Source organism: Plasmodium brasilianum, chromosome 12 (assembly GCF_023973825.1).
Source record: "Plasmodium brasilianum strain Bolivian I chromosome 12, whole genome shotgun sequence".
NCBI classification, from domain to species: domain Eukaryota; phylum Apicomplexa; class Aconoidasida; order Haemosporida; family Plasmodiidae; genus Plasmodium; species Plasmodium brasilianum.
The window spans coordinates 2,402,797-2,416,882 of record NC_090125.1 but is presented as its reverse complement, the minus strand read 5'-3'; the positions used below and the strand labels follow the sequence as shown (position 1 = coordinate 2,416,882).

At 25.9% G+C, this 14,086-nt stretch overlaps 3 protein-coding genes across 3 annotated transcripts; 1 reads left to right on the top strand and 2 right to left on the bottom strand.

Moving 5' to 3' along the window:
- Window positions 1–809: 809 nt before the first annotated feature.
- On the top strand, window positions 810–3,500 carry MKS88_004492 (uncharacterized protein; the record flags this gene model as incomplete). Its single annotated transcript, XM_067217672.1, has 1 exon — window positions 810–3,500. The coding sequence occupies one exon, from the start codon at window positions 810–812 to the stop codon at window positions 3,498–3,500; it is 2,691 nt and encodes an 896-aa protein (XP_067072078.1).
- Window positions 3,501–4,388: 888 nt separating this feature from the next.
- On the bottom strand, window positions 4,389–9,134 carry MKS88_004491 (pyridoxal 5'-phosphate synthase; the record flags this gene model as incomplete). The annotated part of the gene is made up of 12 exons (XM_067217671.1): window positions 4,389–4,414; window positions 4,541–4,584; window positions 4,723–4,840; window positions 4,984–5,050; window positions 5,276–5,364; window positions 5,650–5,710; window positions 5,826–6,149; window positions 6,350–6,491; window positions 7,612–7,646; window positions 7,996–8,059; window positions 8,275–8,355; window positions 8,686–9,134. The coding sequence occupies 12 exons, from the start codon at window positions 9,132–9,134 to the stop codon at window positions 4,389–4,391; spliced, it is 1,500 nt and encodes a 499-aa protein (XP_067072077.1).
- Window positions 9,135–11,860: 2,726 nt separating this feature from the next.
- On the bottom strand, window positions 11,861–12,442 carry MKS88_004490 (rhoptry protein; the record flags this gene model as incomplete). The annotated part of the gene is made up of 1 exon (XM_067217670.1): window positions 11,861–12,442. One exon carries the CDS (start codon window positions 12,440–12,442, stop codon window positions 11,861–11,863), a length of 582 nt encoding a protein of 193 aa, XP_067072076.1.
- Window positions 12,443–14,086: the final 1,644 nt, after the last annotated feature.

Here is a 14,086-nt window from a genome sequence, read left to right as displayed (position 1 = left end):
AGCAGGTAAATATTTTTAGGAGTGTGCAATTAACCCTTATATATTTGCCCTCTAAAGTGACTATGCATATTATACTTTATTTATATCAACTTAAAAACCATTTCAATACACACATGTATATATATGTATATAATATATTTGCAAAAAGTTTGGATATTAAAAAGGTGATAAATAAAGAGCTAATTTTGCGAGGAATATATTTATCACATATGTAATAAGAGGAGGGCAATTAAAAGACATAAAGGAATATACCAAAGGATTATATCAAAAGATTATATCAAAAGATTATATCAAAAGAATATACCAAAAGAGTATATCGAAGGAATATACCAAAAGATTATATCGAAGGAATATACCAAAAGATTATATCGAAGGAATATATCAGGTATACATACTAGTGGCGATAAAACAAAAATCACATTTAAAGGAAAATATAACCAAAGGAGATAACACATAATTTAAGAAAAAAAAAAAAAAAAAAAAAAGTCAAAATAGAATAACTGAGCGAGGGAACCAGTTACACAAGACAACTAATCAGACACCGTAATAACAAAGCAACGTTGTAAAGGGGGCTAAAAATATGACTACCTGCAAAACTTTAGGAAGGATAGAGTAGATAGAGTAGATTCCCGTAAAATAACCTAACATAGTAATAAATTAGTAGGGAAAAATAATAAAGTAGTAGAGTAAAATAATCTAGAGGCATAAAATAATTAAGTGGAGTGAAATTAAGGGGCAAAGGAGGCAGCTAGAACGAAGGTACAACGAACGAAGATAAAACGAAGGAGTAGAATAAGGGAGGTAACAAAATGAACAGGCTGATTCTGAACAAAGCAACTTCATCAAATGATGAACCTACTCCGGGTTACTTATACAATGAAATATCTCAGATAGCGTTTTGTTCCAAGGATTCTTTGAATTTTGTGGGTGAATATTTAATAAAGAAATTACAGAGAACAGACTTAAATGTAAAATTAAAAACGTTGAAAATATTAAAGCATTTATGTGATAAGAAAAGATCTGATTTTAGAATCTTTTTAAAAAAGAAAATAGACTTAATTAAGGAATGTCAAAATTGTAATATAGTACATGACGAATTAAAAGGTGATACTCCATCTATGTTAGTTCGTAAGGAAGCTACGGATTTAATAAAAGTAATATATTCATATGATGGTGCAGACAATAATGTAAAGAATTCAGTAAGTAATAGTCAAGATATGATGAAAAATAACAGAATAGAAGGTTTTGGTAATTCTGTATTTGAGAAGTATAATAATGGAGTTAGCAATAGTTATACTAGTCCTACTTCTGCCAGTGCCAATAGCATGGAATACAATTTAAATGCAAATAATTCCACAATGAACAAATTTAATAATCGAAATAATTATATGAGTAAAATGTTGGGTTTTGGTAATCCATATTTTAACCAAAACCCTGTTCAAAAAACCAAGGGAGAAATAGCTATGAAATATTTAAATGAAGTTGCAAATAAATACATTCCCTCTTCTTTTGTAAATAAAATTAATAAAGTTAGTGCGTCTATTTCAAAAAATTATGCAAACGGTTCTTTGAATATACAGAGCATAATGAATGGTAATGCTTTTAGTAGAAATTTTGAAAAAAGTTATATGAGGCGTAAGGATAATTTTAACAGTTATGGAGGAAATTGTAGCGGAAACTACGGAGGAGGGGGGTACATTGGAACTTGCCATCCTAATTTTAACAAAATGGAAAAGGCAAGAAAACCTCAGGAATCGCAAGCTTCAGGAATATATGAAGCGAAAATTATAGATGATGTTTTAATGACTACTGGAATTAATAAAGTACCATGTGAAAATTTATTAAACGAATTTTCTCAAAAATGTGAAACATTAGATACAAAAGTAATTGTGTCTATTTTGACTTCAAAATTAAAAAGTAAATTTACAGATGAAGAAGAGACATGGAAATATAAATTCAAAGTTTTATGTGTTATAAGGCATCTACTAATTCATAGAAAAAAAAAAGGAAATGAAAAAGTTATAGAAACGTTAGATTTCTTAATACAAGACTTGAAAAATCAAACTTTGGAAGAGTTGTACAAATGCAAAGAAATTAAACAGTTAAAAAAGCATGTCATCGAAATATTTGTTTTGATGGGATTGCAGCAAAAACCTTCTACTGAAAAGGAGTCTGTAAAGAAAGAATTCAAAAAAACTGTAGAAATCCCAAATTTACTAGATATTGATGATGAATTTCCCTTACCTAGTAATAAGCATGATACTAATAGTGCTATGCGTGGTGGCGGCATGACCGATAGAATAAGCATCAGAAATAGCGATACAAATAACAATAACTATAACAATAACCATAGCAGTAGTACTGTTCCCAGTAGAAGCAACATTAATATTAATAATTTTAGCCCAAATAACAATATGAACAGTTTTGACCTGTTTCATCACGACACAAAAGATATTAAACAAAATTGCCAAGAGAGTATAAGAAAAAAAAAATATAATGAAAACAAGGATTACCATAATGATGATTTTTTAATGAATAGCCAGACCGATAATAATAACGAATTATTTAGCAGCTTAAATGTTAAGAATTTATCTCAAATGAATATTAATATGAGTAATAAAAATGGTGATACAAAATATAGAAACATGTCAACATCAAAAAATGAAGAAAGAGATTATATAAGCCAAACAACAAACAGTATAGTAAATGCTCCTACCAAAATAAAAAAAAATTGTAATAACAATTTAATTTTCTTAGATAACAAAAATAATGATTATAATCAGAAAGGGGGTCAGACAAACACACTGTCATACAACCAAAGTAATCTAAATGATGATGATAACATTTTAAGCTTCGAAAATGATAATATTAAACATCCTTATAAAAGTAATAACAATCAAATTAATTTCCTATGGGAGAATATGCAGAGTGCGAGCACACATATAAATGACTTGAGCCATTTAAATATTGGTAATCCTGACAAGAGTGTAGCAAATAATTATGACCACATTAATAAAAAATGCGAACTTAGTAACCATTCGAATAATGATATAAATGCATTAATATCCGGAGATAAGGAAAGACACCCGTTTGATAAAAAGAATTTACAGAATATAGAAAATTCTAAATATAACAATGATTTTAGTTTAATAGACATAAATGAAAATATCTGTAGTGGAACAAGGAGAACTTTTGACAATGCAGATATGGATGGGAACATGCATAATTTGAAAAATGAATCATATATAGACGGAGCAACAAATTATAGAAACCATAATAATGCTTCTGCAATAAGTAATAATAAAAGCAAATATAATACAAATAAAGTGTCAGATAGTTTTGAGAATTCTCTGAACAATTCGATGAAAATTGATGATGACCAAATAAATAATTTTTTTACCTCCTTCACTATAACGTCCACAAAGACAGAGGAATCCAACACAAAACCGAATGTAAAATTGGATGCATTTGAGTTGTTAGCAGACCAGCTGAAATTATAGACTTAAATATTATTTTACTACAGGACAAAAAAAAAAGGGAAAAAAAAAGGAAAAACAAATAAGAACAAACTTTTTCATTTTCCCCAATTACATATTGTACACAATTAAAACGTTATTTAAACATTAAGCTTTATACGTTACCCTTAGCTATATGCATTTTATGTATTTTTTAATTTTTTTTTTTACATCCCATTATTGTTTATTTTTCATTTTTTAATTTTTTTTTTATTAGTTGGTTTTCATTATTGGTACATTATTCTTATATGAAAAACACCGCAAGCTGAAATTTTTGTTTAAAGTTAAACAAAAAAGTTAAGTAAAATGAAGTAAAAAAGAATATATATCGAAATACAGCAAAATTGAATAACATAAAATGATAAAATATGTGCAAATTAAAACATATTTCGAATTATTCCACTTAAAATTACTAAAAAATCTTTTCGTCTGTTAAGAAAGTTTAAAGAGTAGTAGTTATATTCGTGCTTACTTTTTAAGGTCCCCTTTGCATTGAAGAAAAACCTTTTTTTTTTTTTTTTTTTTTTAGTAATTTCTTGGTAAGTTCGGGAAATAAAAAAGTGCTTTGAATTATGCCTCTATTTCGTATTTAAAATAGGTGAATGCTCTTCATTATTTTCACATCTCTGGGGATATGTATACATACTATTATATACATATATATATATATACATATCTATGTATGCACAAGAGCTAATCATATAGCAATTTTGCTAATCGTATGAAGGCATCATAACATGCACTCGCCTTTTCTTACTATCCATGATTTATTAAATTTTTTTATATTCGTAATAAGAAGACGAATTGAAAAACAAAAAAAAATATGGAAGACCAAAGTCCGGCATTAAATAAAGTTCATATCTATATCCGTGTCTATAACTGGACATATGAGCTATCTCCTATAAGTTAAAGAACAGGAAATATTTTTTTCCATTCTCCCGCCATTTCTTTAGTTTCATGTGTATGTTTTGAAGAATGTACGAAATAAATAATCAGACGAAAAATTACATAAATAAAACACATACCTGGGAACGGAGGGACCTTTAAGTTATACTTTTTAATTATAGAACTGCGCAAAAAAAAAAAAAAAAAAAAAATAAATAAATAAATACATACATATGTACATACATAAATGCACATATACACAACACTGTAGGGCGTTCAACCCAGACTACATCATTTTTGTAAAAAAAAAAAAAAAATTTACGTTGGTATGAATCGCCCTCCCAAGTAATGTTTTTTCTGATAATTTTTTAAACCTTCTTTTGGTAGCATTAAAGATATGTTCATTTCAGAATGCACAAAAAGGCTGCTAGTTGTATCACCTAATTTTTAAAATTCAATTATTTGTTTTTTTAAATGTGTCCACGAAATTTGTTGCATTATTTTTTGTCTTTTAATTCGTTTTATTTCGTTTAAGTTTGTTTTATTTTGTCTTCGTTCGTTTTATTTTGTTTTTTCCTGGTACCTGAATCTATGTTAGTACCCGAGGGAACGTCAATTGAGACAACCGGCTTTTTGCAATTGTTAATCATCTATAGCAGAGATAAAAAAAAATGTTAATCCGTAAACTTTTGGTGTAAACAAAAATAATGCACAAATATTTTATAAAATTAATTGAAAGATATATTAGATTCAACAAAAAAAAAAAAAAAAAGAAAAAAAAAAAAGAACGGTATACAACGTATAGAACTAAACAAAAGGTGTAAAACCAAATGAAAAAAAAGTGTGTCATGTATACAAAATAAGAGAAATCTTACCTCAATTAATGCATCGAACGGAGTCCTGGGTTCTCCTTTAAAGCTAAAACCAAAAATAGCATCTACTATTAAATCATACCCCAACATTTCTGCATACATAATAATTCGTAAAAATACAATGTATGTTCAAGTAGATCAGAATATTAAAAAATCAAGGTAAAAAATATTTTTTTCATTAAATTAATGATAATGTGTAAAAAAGAAGTTTTAAACGTCTTTTCCTTTGTTGCACGCAAAAGGATGAGATCATGGTTAGAACTTCGTTTCTCTTTCGCACAACTTACACGTGCATTTGTACTTATATATATATTTTTTTTGTGCACTTATAATTGCATCTTTTTTTTTTTTTTTTTTTCTTTTTTATTACGTTTTACCTTCTGCTGTTGTTAATTTTAAAACACCAATTTCGTAATGCTCCATCAGCTTTAATAACCTCTTTAATAATAAAAATTAAGAAGACAAAAATATATAACAGAATACATAAAATTAAAAATTACTGCAAAGTATGGCAGACTATAAAAAAAAAAAAGAACTATCGACAAGAACCTACAACACTACTGACACCACGATTTTTTAAAAAATCATTTAATATTTCTATAACTTTGAAGAGGGTTTTCTTATTTTCCTTAGGGTATATGACCGTAACGTTATAACCGAATTCTTTTAAATGACGAGCTGCTACAAGTCCGTCTCCTCCATTATTGCCGGGACCACAACAAATGAGAATTTTATTAAACTTCCTAGGATTATATTCCTTAAAAATTATTTGAGAAATAGAATGTCCCGCTAATTCCATCAGCTGCTCTGTTGTGTACCCGACTTCATCATTCATTAATTCATTATCTATTGTTTGTGCTATAGTTTGAGAGAGATACTACGTGTAAAAAGATAAGAAATGGAAAGAAAAAAAAAAAAAAAATTTCCATAAACCGCTTTAAATTAAGAATATTAAGATAATTATGTTTGTATTTTATATAACAATTTGTATGTTACATCATTTTTTCGTTTCTTCTTCGTTTGTTGTTTGTTGGTTGGCTAGCTTTTTTTATTTTTTTTTTCCCTTCTCACAGTTACTTCCATTTCTCCCTGATTCAAGGAGCTTCTACAACTGCTTCTCTTTCTTTGAGGCAATCCAATATTATGTATATAGGTTAAATTACTTAATCGTAATTTTAGAAAATTAAGAAAACTTAAAAAGTATAAGCTATTTCGCGCTCTAAAGCATGCAGATGTTTTTAAAAAAAATAAATCCTTCATACTATCTTACAGCGAACAAATTTTAAATATGCCTAACAAGAGGTACTATGCATATAATACATATATATATTTGCGTACATAGGTATATAATAGGTAGGTACAGTAAATACATACTTGTATTTTTATGGTTATTTTAAACCATAATTTAAAACAAATTGCCTTTTATGAATTATCAGAGTATATATTTTCAAACATATATGAATGTGTTATTAATACATTTATTCCTTACTTTTGAAACATCACACTAGTTTATATTAACATGCTTTTTTTTTTTTTTTTAATTTCTCAAAATAATTTGCTTCGGAAGAAATGCAAATTGTACTTGAAGTTTTTGGTACCATAATATTTATATATTCACATAAGAATATACATAAAGTTTATATACATGAAATTTATGCGCATTCTTTTATACGCATCCATTTATACGCATCCATTTATACGCATACAATTTATACGCATCCATTTATACGCATCCATTTATACGCATACAATTTATACGCATACAATTTATACGCATCCATTTATACGCATACAATTTATACGCATACAATTTATACGCATCCATTTATACGCATCCATTTATACGCATCCATTTATACGCATCCATTTATACGCATACAATTTATACGCATACAATTTATACACATGCAATTTATACACATGCAATTTTTTTTTTTACATCCTTTTTAAATAAACAATTGGGTTACGTAGTTATATGCTATAGTAATAAATACACAACAATAATATAACATTTAAAAAAAAAAATAAAATAAAACGTGATAAGCAAAAATAAAGGTATAAAAATAAAATTTCAAATTATCAAGCAATTATGTCATTTAAAAAAAAAAAAAAAGGAATATTTTTTTTTTTTTTTTTCTCCATAAAAGAATTATATATGTGCATATATACATGTATACGTATATAAATATATATCTGTCCCTTCTTGGAAAGCTCAATTTATTACAATTTCTTGGAAAATAATACATTCAAAAAACAAATAAAATTATATGCAGGACTTAAATTATTTCTTTTTTTTCTCTTCTTTTTGACCTAATATTCTCAACAAATGCGTAAATAACCCAACTAAATCTAAATATAGACATAAAGAATGCATCTGTAAATAGGGGAAAATTTATAAAAAAAAATATATATATATATAAATTATCAAACCTTCTATTCCCGTACTACAATACATGGTTAATACATGAACGAAGATATATTCACAGGAAAATAGCCATCTACATTTGCACGGGTATCATTATTAGGCAAAGTTCAGTATAATGCAAAAAGGATATACATCAAATGCACATGTACGTTCACAAATATATACACATTTATATAAACATAAATATATATATTTATATATGTATTATAAGGCATTCACACATATTTCTTTATATTCAAATGATGATCCTTATGTATTATGCGTGTTTTTTTATTTTTTTTTTTTAGTAAATTATTACTATATAATCTTTGTTTCCTCTACGAAAATCAAGCAAAGTAATTTGGGTATCAAACAACACAAATCTGCAAGAAAAAAAAATAATGATTCATATGTTCATTTATGTATTTTTTTTTTAATTTTTGAAAAAAGGTGGAAACCTTTACATATGTTCTCCCTTATAAGCTATATATATATGTATGTAGGTACGTATTTATGTGTTGCCATATATGTGCGAAAGTATTACCCCATATACATAAAGAATCCTACATACAATAAGGTGGCGTCAATGTATTTTGACCTTATGAAAAAATTCATAAAAGAAAGTAGGGTTACATAGGAACATACTGCAGATAATACTGCTCCAAGAAAGATCGAAATTCTGAAGGATAGAAAAAAAAAAAAAATTTATTTATTATATATGTCCTATGTTAATTTTTAAGCTATCCAATCTATATAAACAGAAGCAATATCTCAACTGTAAAAATATACAAACACGTATACGAATATTCATCCGAACATGCATACGAGTACTTATACAAATAAGCACATATACTTATGACAAATTCCATCACATATTAAGAACACTGGCACGATCCACAAAATTAAATGGGACCCATAAATAGAAAATTACCACAAAGAAAAAAAAAAAAAAATATATATATATATGTACGTAATTCACGTATGCCTAACATATTTTTCCTCCTTTTACCTGTTTTTTGAAAATATGGCAGACAAGGAAAAGCAGGTAAATATGGATAAACTGCCAAAAAATGCTAGCGGAAGAATAGACGGGTTCAAATAATTAACATATGCAATATAATCACTCATCAAAATTCCAATAGATGATGATATACCAGCAAAATAAAGCAATCTCTTCTTTGATGTTGCAAGTAAGTTATTACTGTAATGAGAATAATTACATGATGCCGCCAAGGCAAAAGAACAACATAAACTAATAATGGATGCTATAAATCTTGGGACTTTCACAAAATGCAAGTCAACATAACAGCTCAAAGCAGTTATTATCGTTCCAATAGCCAAAAGACCGTATATTTTTATTAAATGATTCTTCTCTTCATTTGTTATTGGTGAAAAGTTTAAAATATTCGATAATTTTATTTCCTTTTGTCGTTTTTTTATTTGGTTTAGGAAGTCCATTTTTTCTTTATGATATATATATTCACTAAATAATTAAAATAAATCCCCGCAGCAAAAATTTATAAAAAATAAGCTACTGGCTATGCTCGTTATTCGATATATATTTAAAAATAAGTAAAAAAAAATATTAGCATATAATTATATATATATATATATATATATATTATTCCGTAAATAATGTTAAAAATAATTTTAAGACCTTTGATATGCTTTAATGCGCTATATATAATTTTACCAAAATTTTATATGTTTTAATATTTTGCTATAAAAAATATAATAATATATATATATCTTCTAACTTGAGTATTAATATATATATATATATATAATATTTTTAAATGAACAATTTTAATTTGCTTATTTTAATTTGTTCTCTTTTTTTGATTACTTTATAAATAAAATAATTTACAAAAATTTTTTGTTTTACTTTCCATATTTTTTAAATAAATTTTTGTATAAAAAAAATGAGCACGAAATAAAAAAAAAAAAAAAAAATGTTTAGTGTACGTATTAAAATATACGTACGCTTATATATATATACATATATAATATATATATATATATACATACTTACAGTATATATATATTTTCAGTTTATGATTATTAAACCCCTTGTTACATAAAATAAAGTTGTATCACATCCAAAAATATATTCTTATGTTTTAATCAAAAACCCCTCTTTATGATTATATAATAATGTAGTAGGTTAATTTGAGGCCTTAACTTTAATATATATATAAATATATATATATAATATATATATATATTATATATATATATATATATATATATATATATATATATATATATATTTGTATAATAAAAAATATTTTTTAAGGGATGTTAGTATTTCTTCCATATTTGCGTATGAAGTAAAGACTCTAACTAAAATTTTACATATATATTTATTTCAATAATCTCATTTCGTAATGGCTTATTTAAGAGCCACACAAAGATGTTATTTGTAGGTAATTATATAATATATATTAACATTTTGAAAAACAAAGAATTCGTATCAACTTTGGAAAAAACAATGTATTTACAGATTTTTTTCTTTTTAAATTTTTCTTTATATTTATATACTTTATTTATTTTTACGTTTTTCTTATTTTATTTTTGTTCTTGTTGCATTAAGAAAAAAATAGACATTTATGATATTTTAAAAATTATATTTTTTATATAAATGAACGGAATTTTTTAAAGTATATAAGAAGGTTTCATACATAAAAAGAAACATCAAGGAATGTTGAAATTGTTAAGGCAATTTGCATAACTTCTTCAGAAAAAGAAATGTGAAGAAAACTATTCTATTGTATATCACATGGTGTACATGTGAGGACATTTATGTGCGTGCATATGGGTTCTTAAAATTTATATGGAAAATATTGACCGTGTTTGGATATATTTACCTATATAAGAAACATCATTATTATTCCGCGTGTACAATTTTTACCATTAGCAACCAGTATAAGGGCCCACTTTCTTTACATAAAGTTTGCATTTGTTGATGCGCATTTTTTTTTTTTTTATTTTGAGTAATTCTATTTTATTTCATTTTATTTTGCTTTATTTTATCTTGCTTTATTTTATTTTGCTTCTTTTAATTTTGCTTTATATTATTTTGCTTCATATTATTTTGCTTCATATTATTTTGCTTCATATTATTTTGCTTCATATTATTTTGCTTCATTTTATTTTGCTTCATTTTATTTTGCTCCATTTTATTTTGCTTCATTTTACTTTGCTTTATTTTATTTCTATTTTTTCGTGTATCCGCTTTGATTAAAATATTATTTTTAAAGCATGCACGCTTAGCCATTAAACGTTTAAGCAAATTTCGCAAGAAATTTCACTTTCCTTTTAAAATTTTTCAACATCATTATATATATTACAAGCTATTTTGCTAAGGCAATTAAAATCTTTTTATTTTAACGTCACTTAAGGAAGTATTCGATAGTTATATTATTTCCATAAAATATTTAAGGCGTTTGATTATTCTTATAATATACCATATATACGTATCGTTCATTTGGTTTTAGTTGAATATTCTCGCGTCCCCTTAGTATGCGTAAAAATATGCGTATATATTTGCTTGAAAATAGCATATTTTTTGTCTTGTTAGTATGTTCGTGTATAAACATACACACATACTACATATACGTATGTAAGTACTATACGCACGCAAACACGTTCTTATTAATTTTTACGGTCTGCAAAAAAAAAAATAAAAGGATGCAGCAAATACCTAAAGAGGGGATATTAAATGAATTACAATATTTAAAAAAAACAAAAAAAAAGAGTAAGAGTAAAATAATCGAAAGGGAAAAATCAAAGATGAAAAATCGAAAAGGTAAAATAAAAAATGTAAAATCGAAAAGGTAAAATAAAATGAAATAGGCCAAACGCGATAGCAAGAGCAATGTAAAGAGTTTCATAATAAATAAGTGCACATAATAAAGTTAAAGTACCAAATATAGGAAATGTACGAAATAAGCTAAATACTAAAAAAAGGTTGTATTCAAAATAAGGATAAAATGAAGTTAATTCGTTCATTAAGTTAATGCCATATAAGGGGAAATACATGCAATAAAAGAGTAAATAATACAATGCATAGCAGTGGAAACATATATACATGCATGAATGTATATATTCATGCATACGTATACGCATGTGTGTGTTCATGCTTATATTAATAAACGAATATTCGTTGTGCACATGCACACGTGCTAGTAAGACTGAATGTTGGTCATAGTTCCGTAAGAGTAATAGTTAGTCCCGTGTAAAATTTTTTCAATGTCTTCTGCTCTTTGAAAAGAAAAAATATTTCCACCGACTTGTAAAATTCTATAAAAGCTCCATACCAATTGAATAACAAAATAAGCAATTGTAAACATAAATACATGAACTATCATTTCCAAAATTCCATAGTACATATTATAATTATATATTATTTTCCTATGCCAATCAAAATTATCATAATACCACTGAACACTATGAGATGTGCATATATTATAAACACATATTAAACATTCAATGGCTTCCACTATATAGTTTATTACTACTATATTGTATGCTATATAGGCTGTAAAGGCATTTTTGTGCGCTATCGATATAAATATTAATATGGCACAAATACAATTAAGTATTGATATTACTATAAATAATGTTTCATTGTAATGTGACATATGAGTTAGTATAAGAATAGACATTAGGATGAGAAGTATAGAATATATTGTTGATGCCGTCCCGATGGAAAAACATAAAAACCTCTTCATAGTCCATCTTTTTATCCCCTGAGTCCTAAACATTTTCTAATGATAATTCATAATATGTACATGAATTCGCGTACATATAAGGCGTGAACATATGTACCCATACATATGTATATATAAGTAGATAAATTTATGTGTATATATATATATATATATATATGTATGCATAGAGATGTATGCATAGAGATGTATCTATCTATGCGCGCATATATATGCACAACTATAAAAAAAGTTTCACTTTTTTAATCTTGTTTGATGCTCGTAAACTGATTAACAGAAGGGAGGTTTGCAAAAGATAAAGAAAAAGGCAAGAAAATTTTTTTAAAATAATGTAAAAGTACAACTTGCCGAAAAGAATTACAGAAAAGTAATATATAGCCATATACATTTTACTTCAACTCATAACTCCCACAATATTGGACCCTACGTATTTTATTTGTAATTACAAGATCATTGTTCTTCTTCATTTATCTTGTTTTTGGGTTAGCCAGGTTTTCTTCGCCTTTATTGTTACGTTTGCGCTTTTTTCTGCTTCTTTTCGTTCTATATTTTTCCTTATATGTACTGACACAACTTATATTATTTTTTTTATTAATAATTTGAGTGCTTCCTATTTTTCCCGAAGGAATAATGCTGTGGTAGGCGGCAAAATAGTTCATACTAAAAATTTATCATATGTTGTATTGTATGCCATTCTTTTCTTTCTTTCTTTTTTTTTTTTTTTTTTTTTTTTTCCAATTTAAAACATTTAAAATTAATTTTTTTTTTTTCATATTCAAAAAAGACTGTTTTCAAAGCATTTTTTTTAATTCAATATATGATGAAAAATATATTCCTTGTATAAAGAAAAAGTCTGCTCTCTAGTGCAATTCTATGCATTTTTTTATGTGCAATAGGATTGTTGTCCTACCCTTAGTATATATATATATATATATATATATATATATGCATTTTATAACAGCTAGAAACAACAGAAAAAAAAAAAAAAAAAATTAATCATTTTTTAATGAAAATATAATTTAGTTGATACATATAGCGAATTTTTAAAATTGTATCAGTGGCTCTTCACCATTCCCACTATTTTGTTATGATAAAATATGCACTAAGTTCAATAGTTCTAGTAAAAAATACGATAATGGCGATTATAGTTATGTGCAGTAATACACAACAGTACGTAATAATAAATTATCCCATATGGAATTATAAAAAGAAAAAAGAAAAAGATGTATATACAAAAACTTATACCCCCCCAATATTATAATCTAACGCAATGTAACGTGTTAATTTTTCTTTTAAATTAAGTTAACCATATTATTATAAAAAAAAAAAAGCTTACTAATAACGGCGTGCAAATATTACAGTATACAAATATATACACATATATAATACATACGTATATGCATGTATGTACATATATATGTGTAATATTTTGCTTACTTAGCATAAATATTTCGTTGTTTATAATTTGCAAGATATATATTTAAAAATTTATATGTTTAAAATGGAAAAAAAGAAAGCGTACTATAATTAAAAAAGTTTATCTCGTATAGATATATGTATACTAAATTTGAAGATATCATTTCACTCAATTTGGTTACACTGAATTATACTAGAAAAATGAAACATAAAATTATGTACTGTATATGGAAGAATTAAAGGGTAATATTTAAATGACTACGG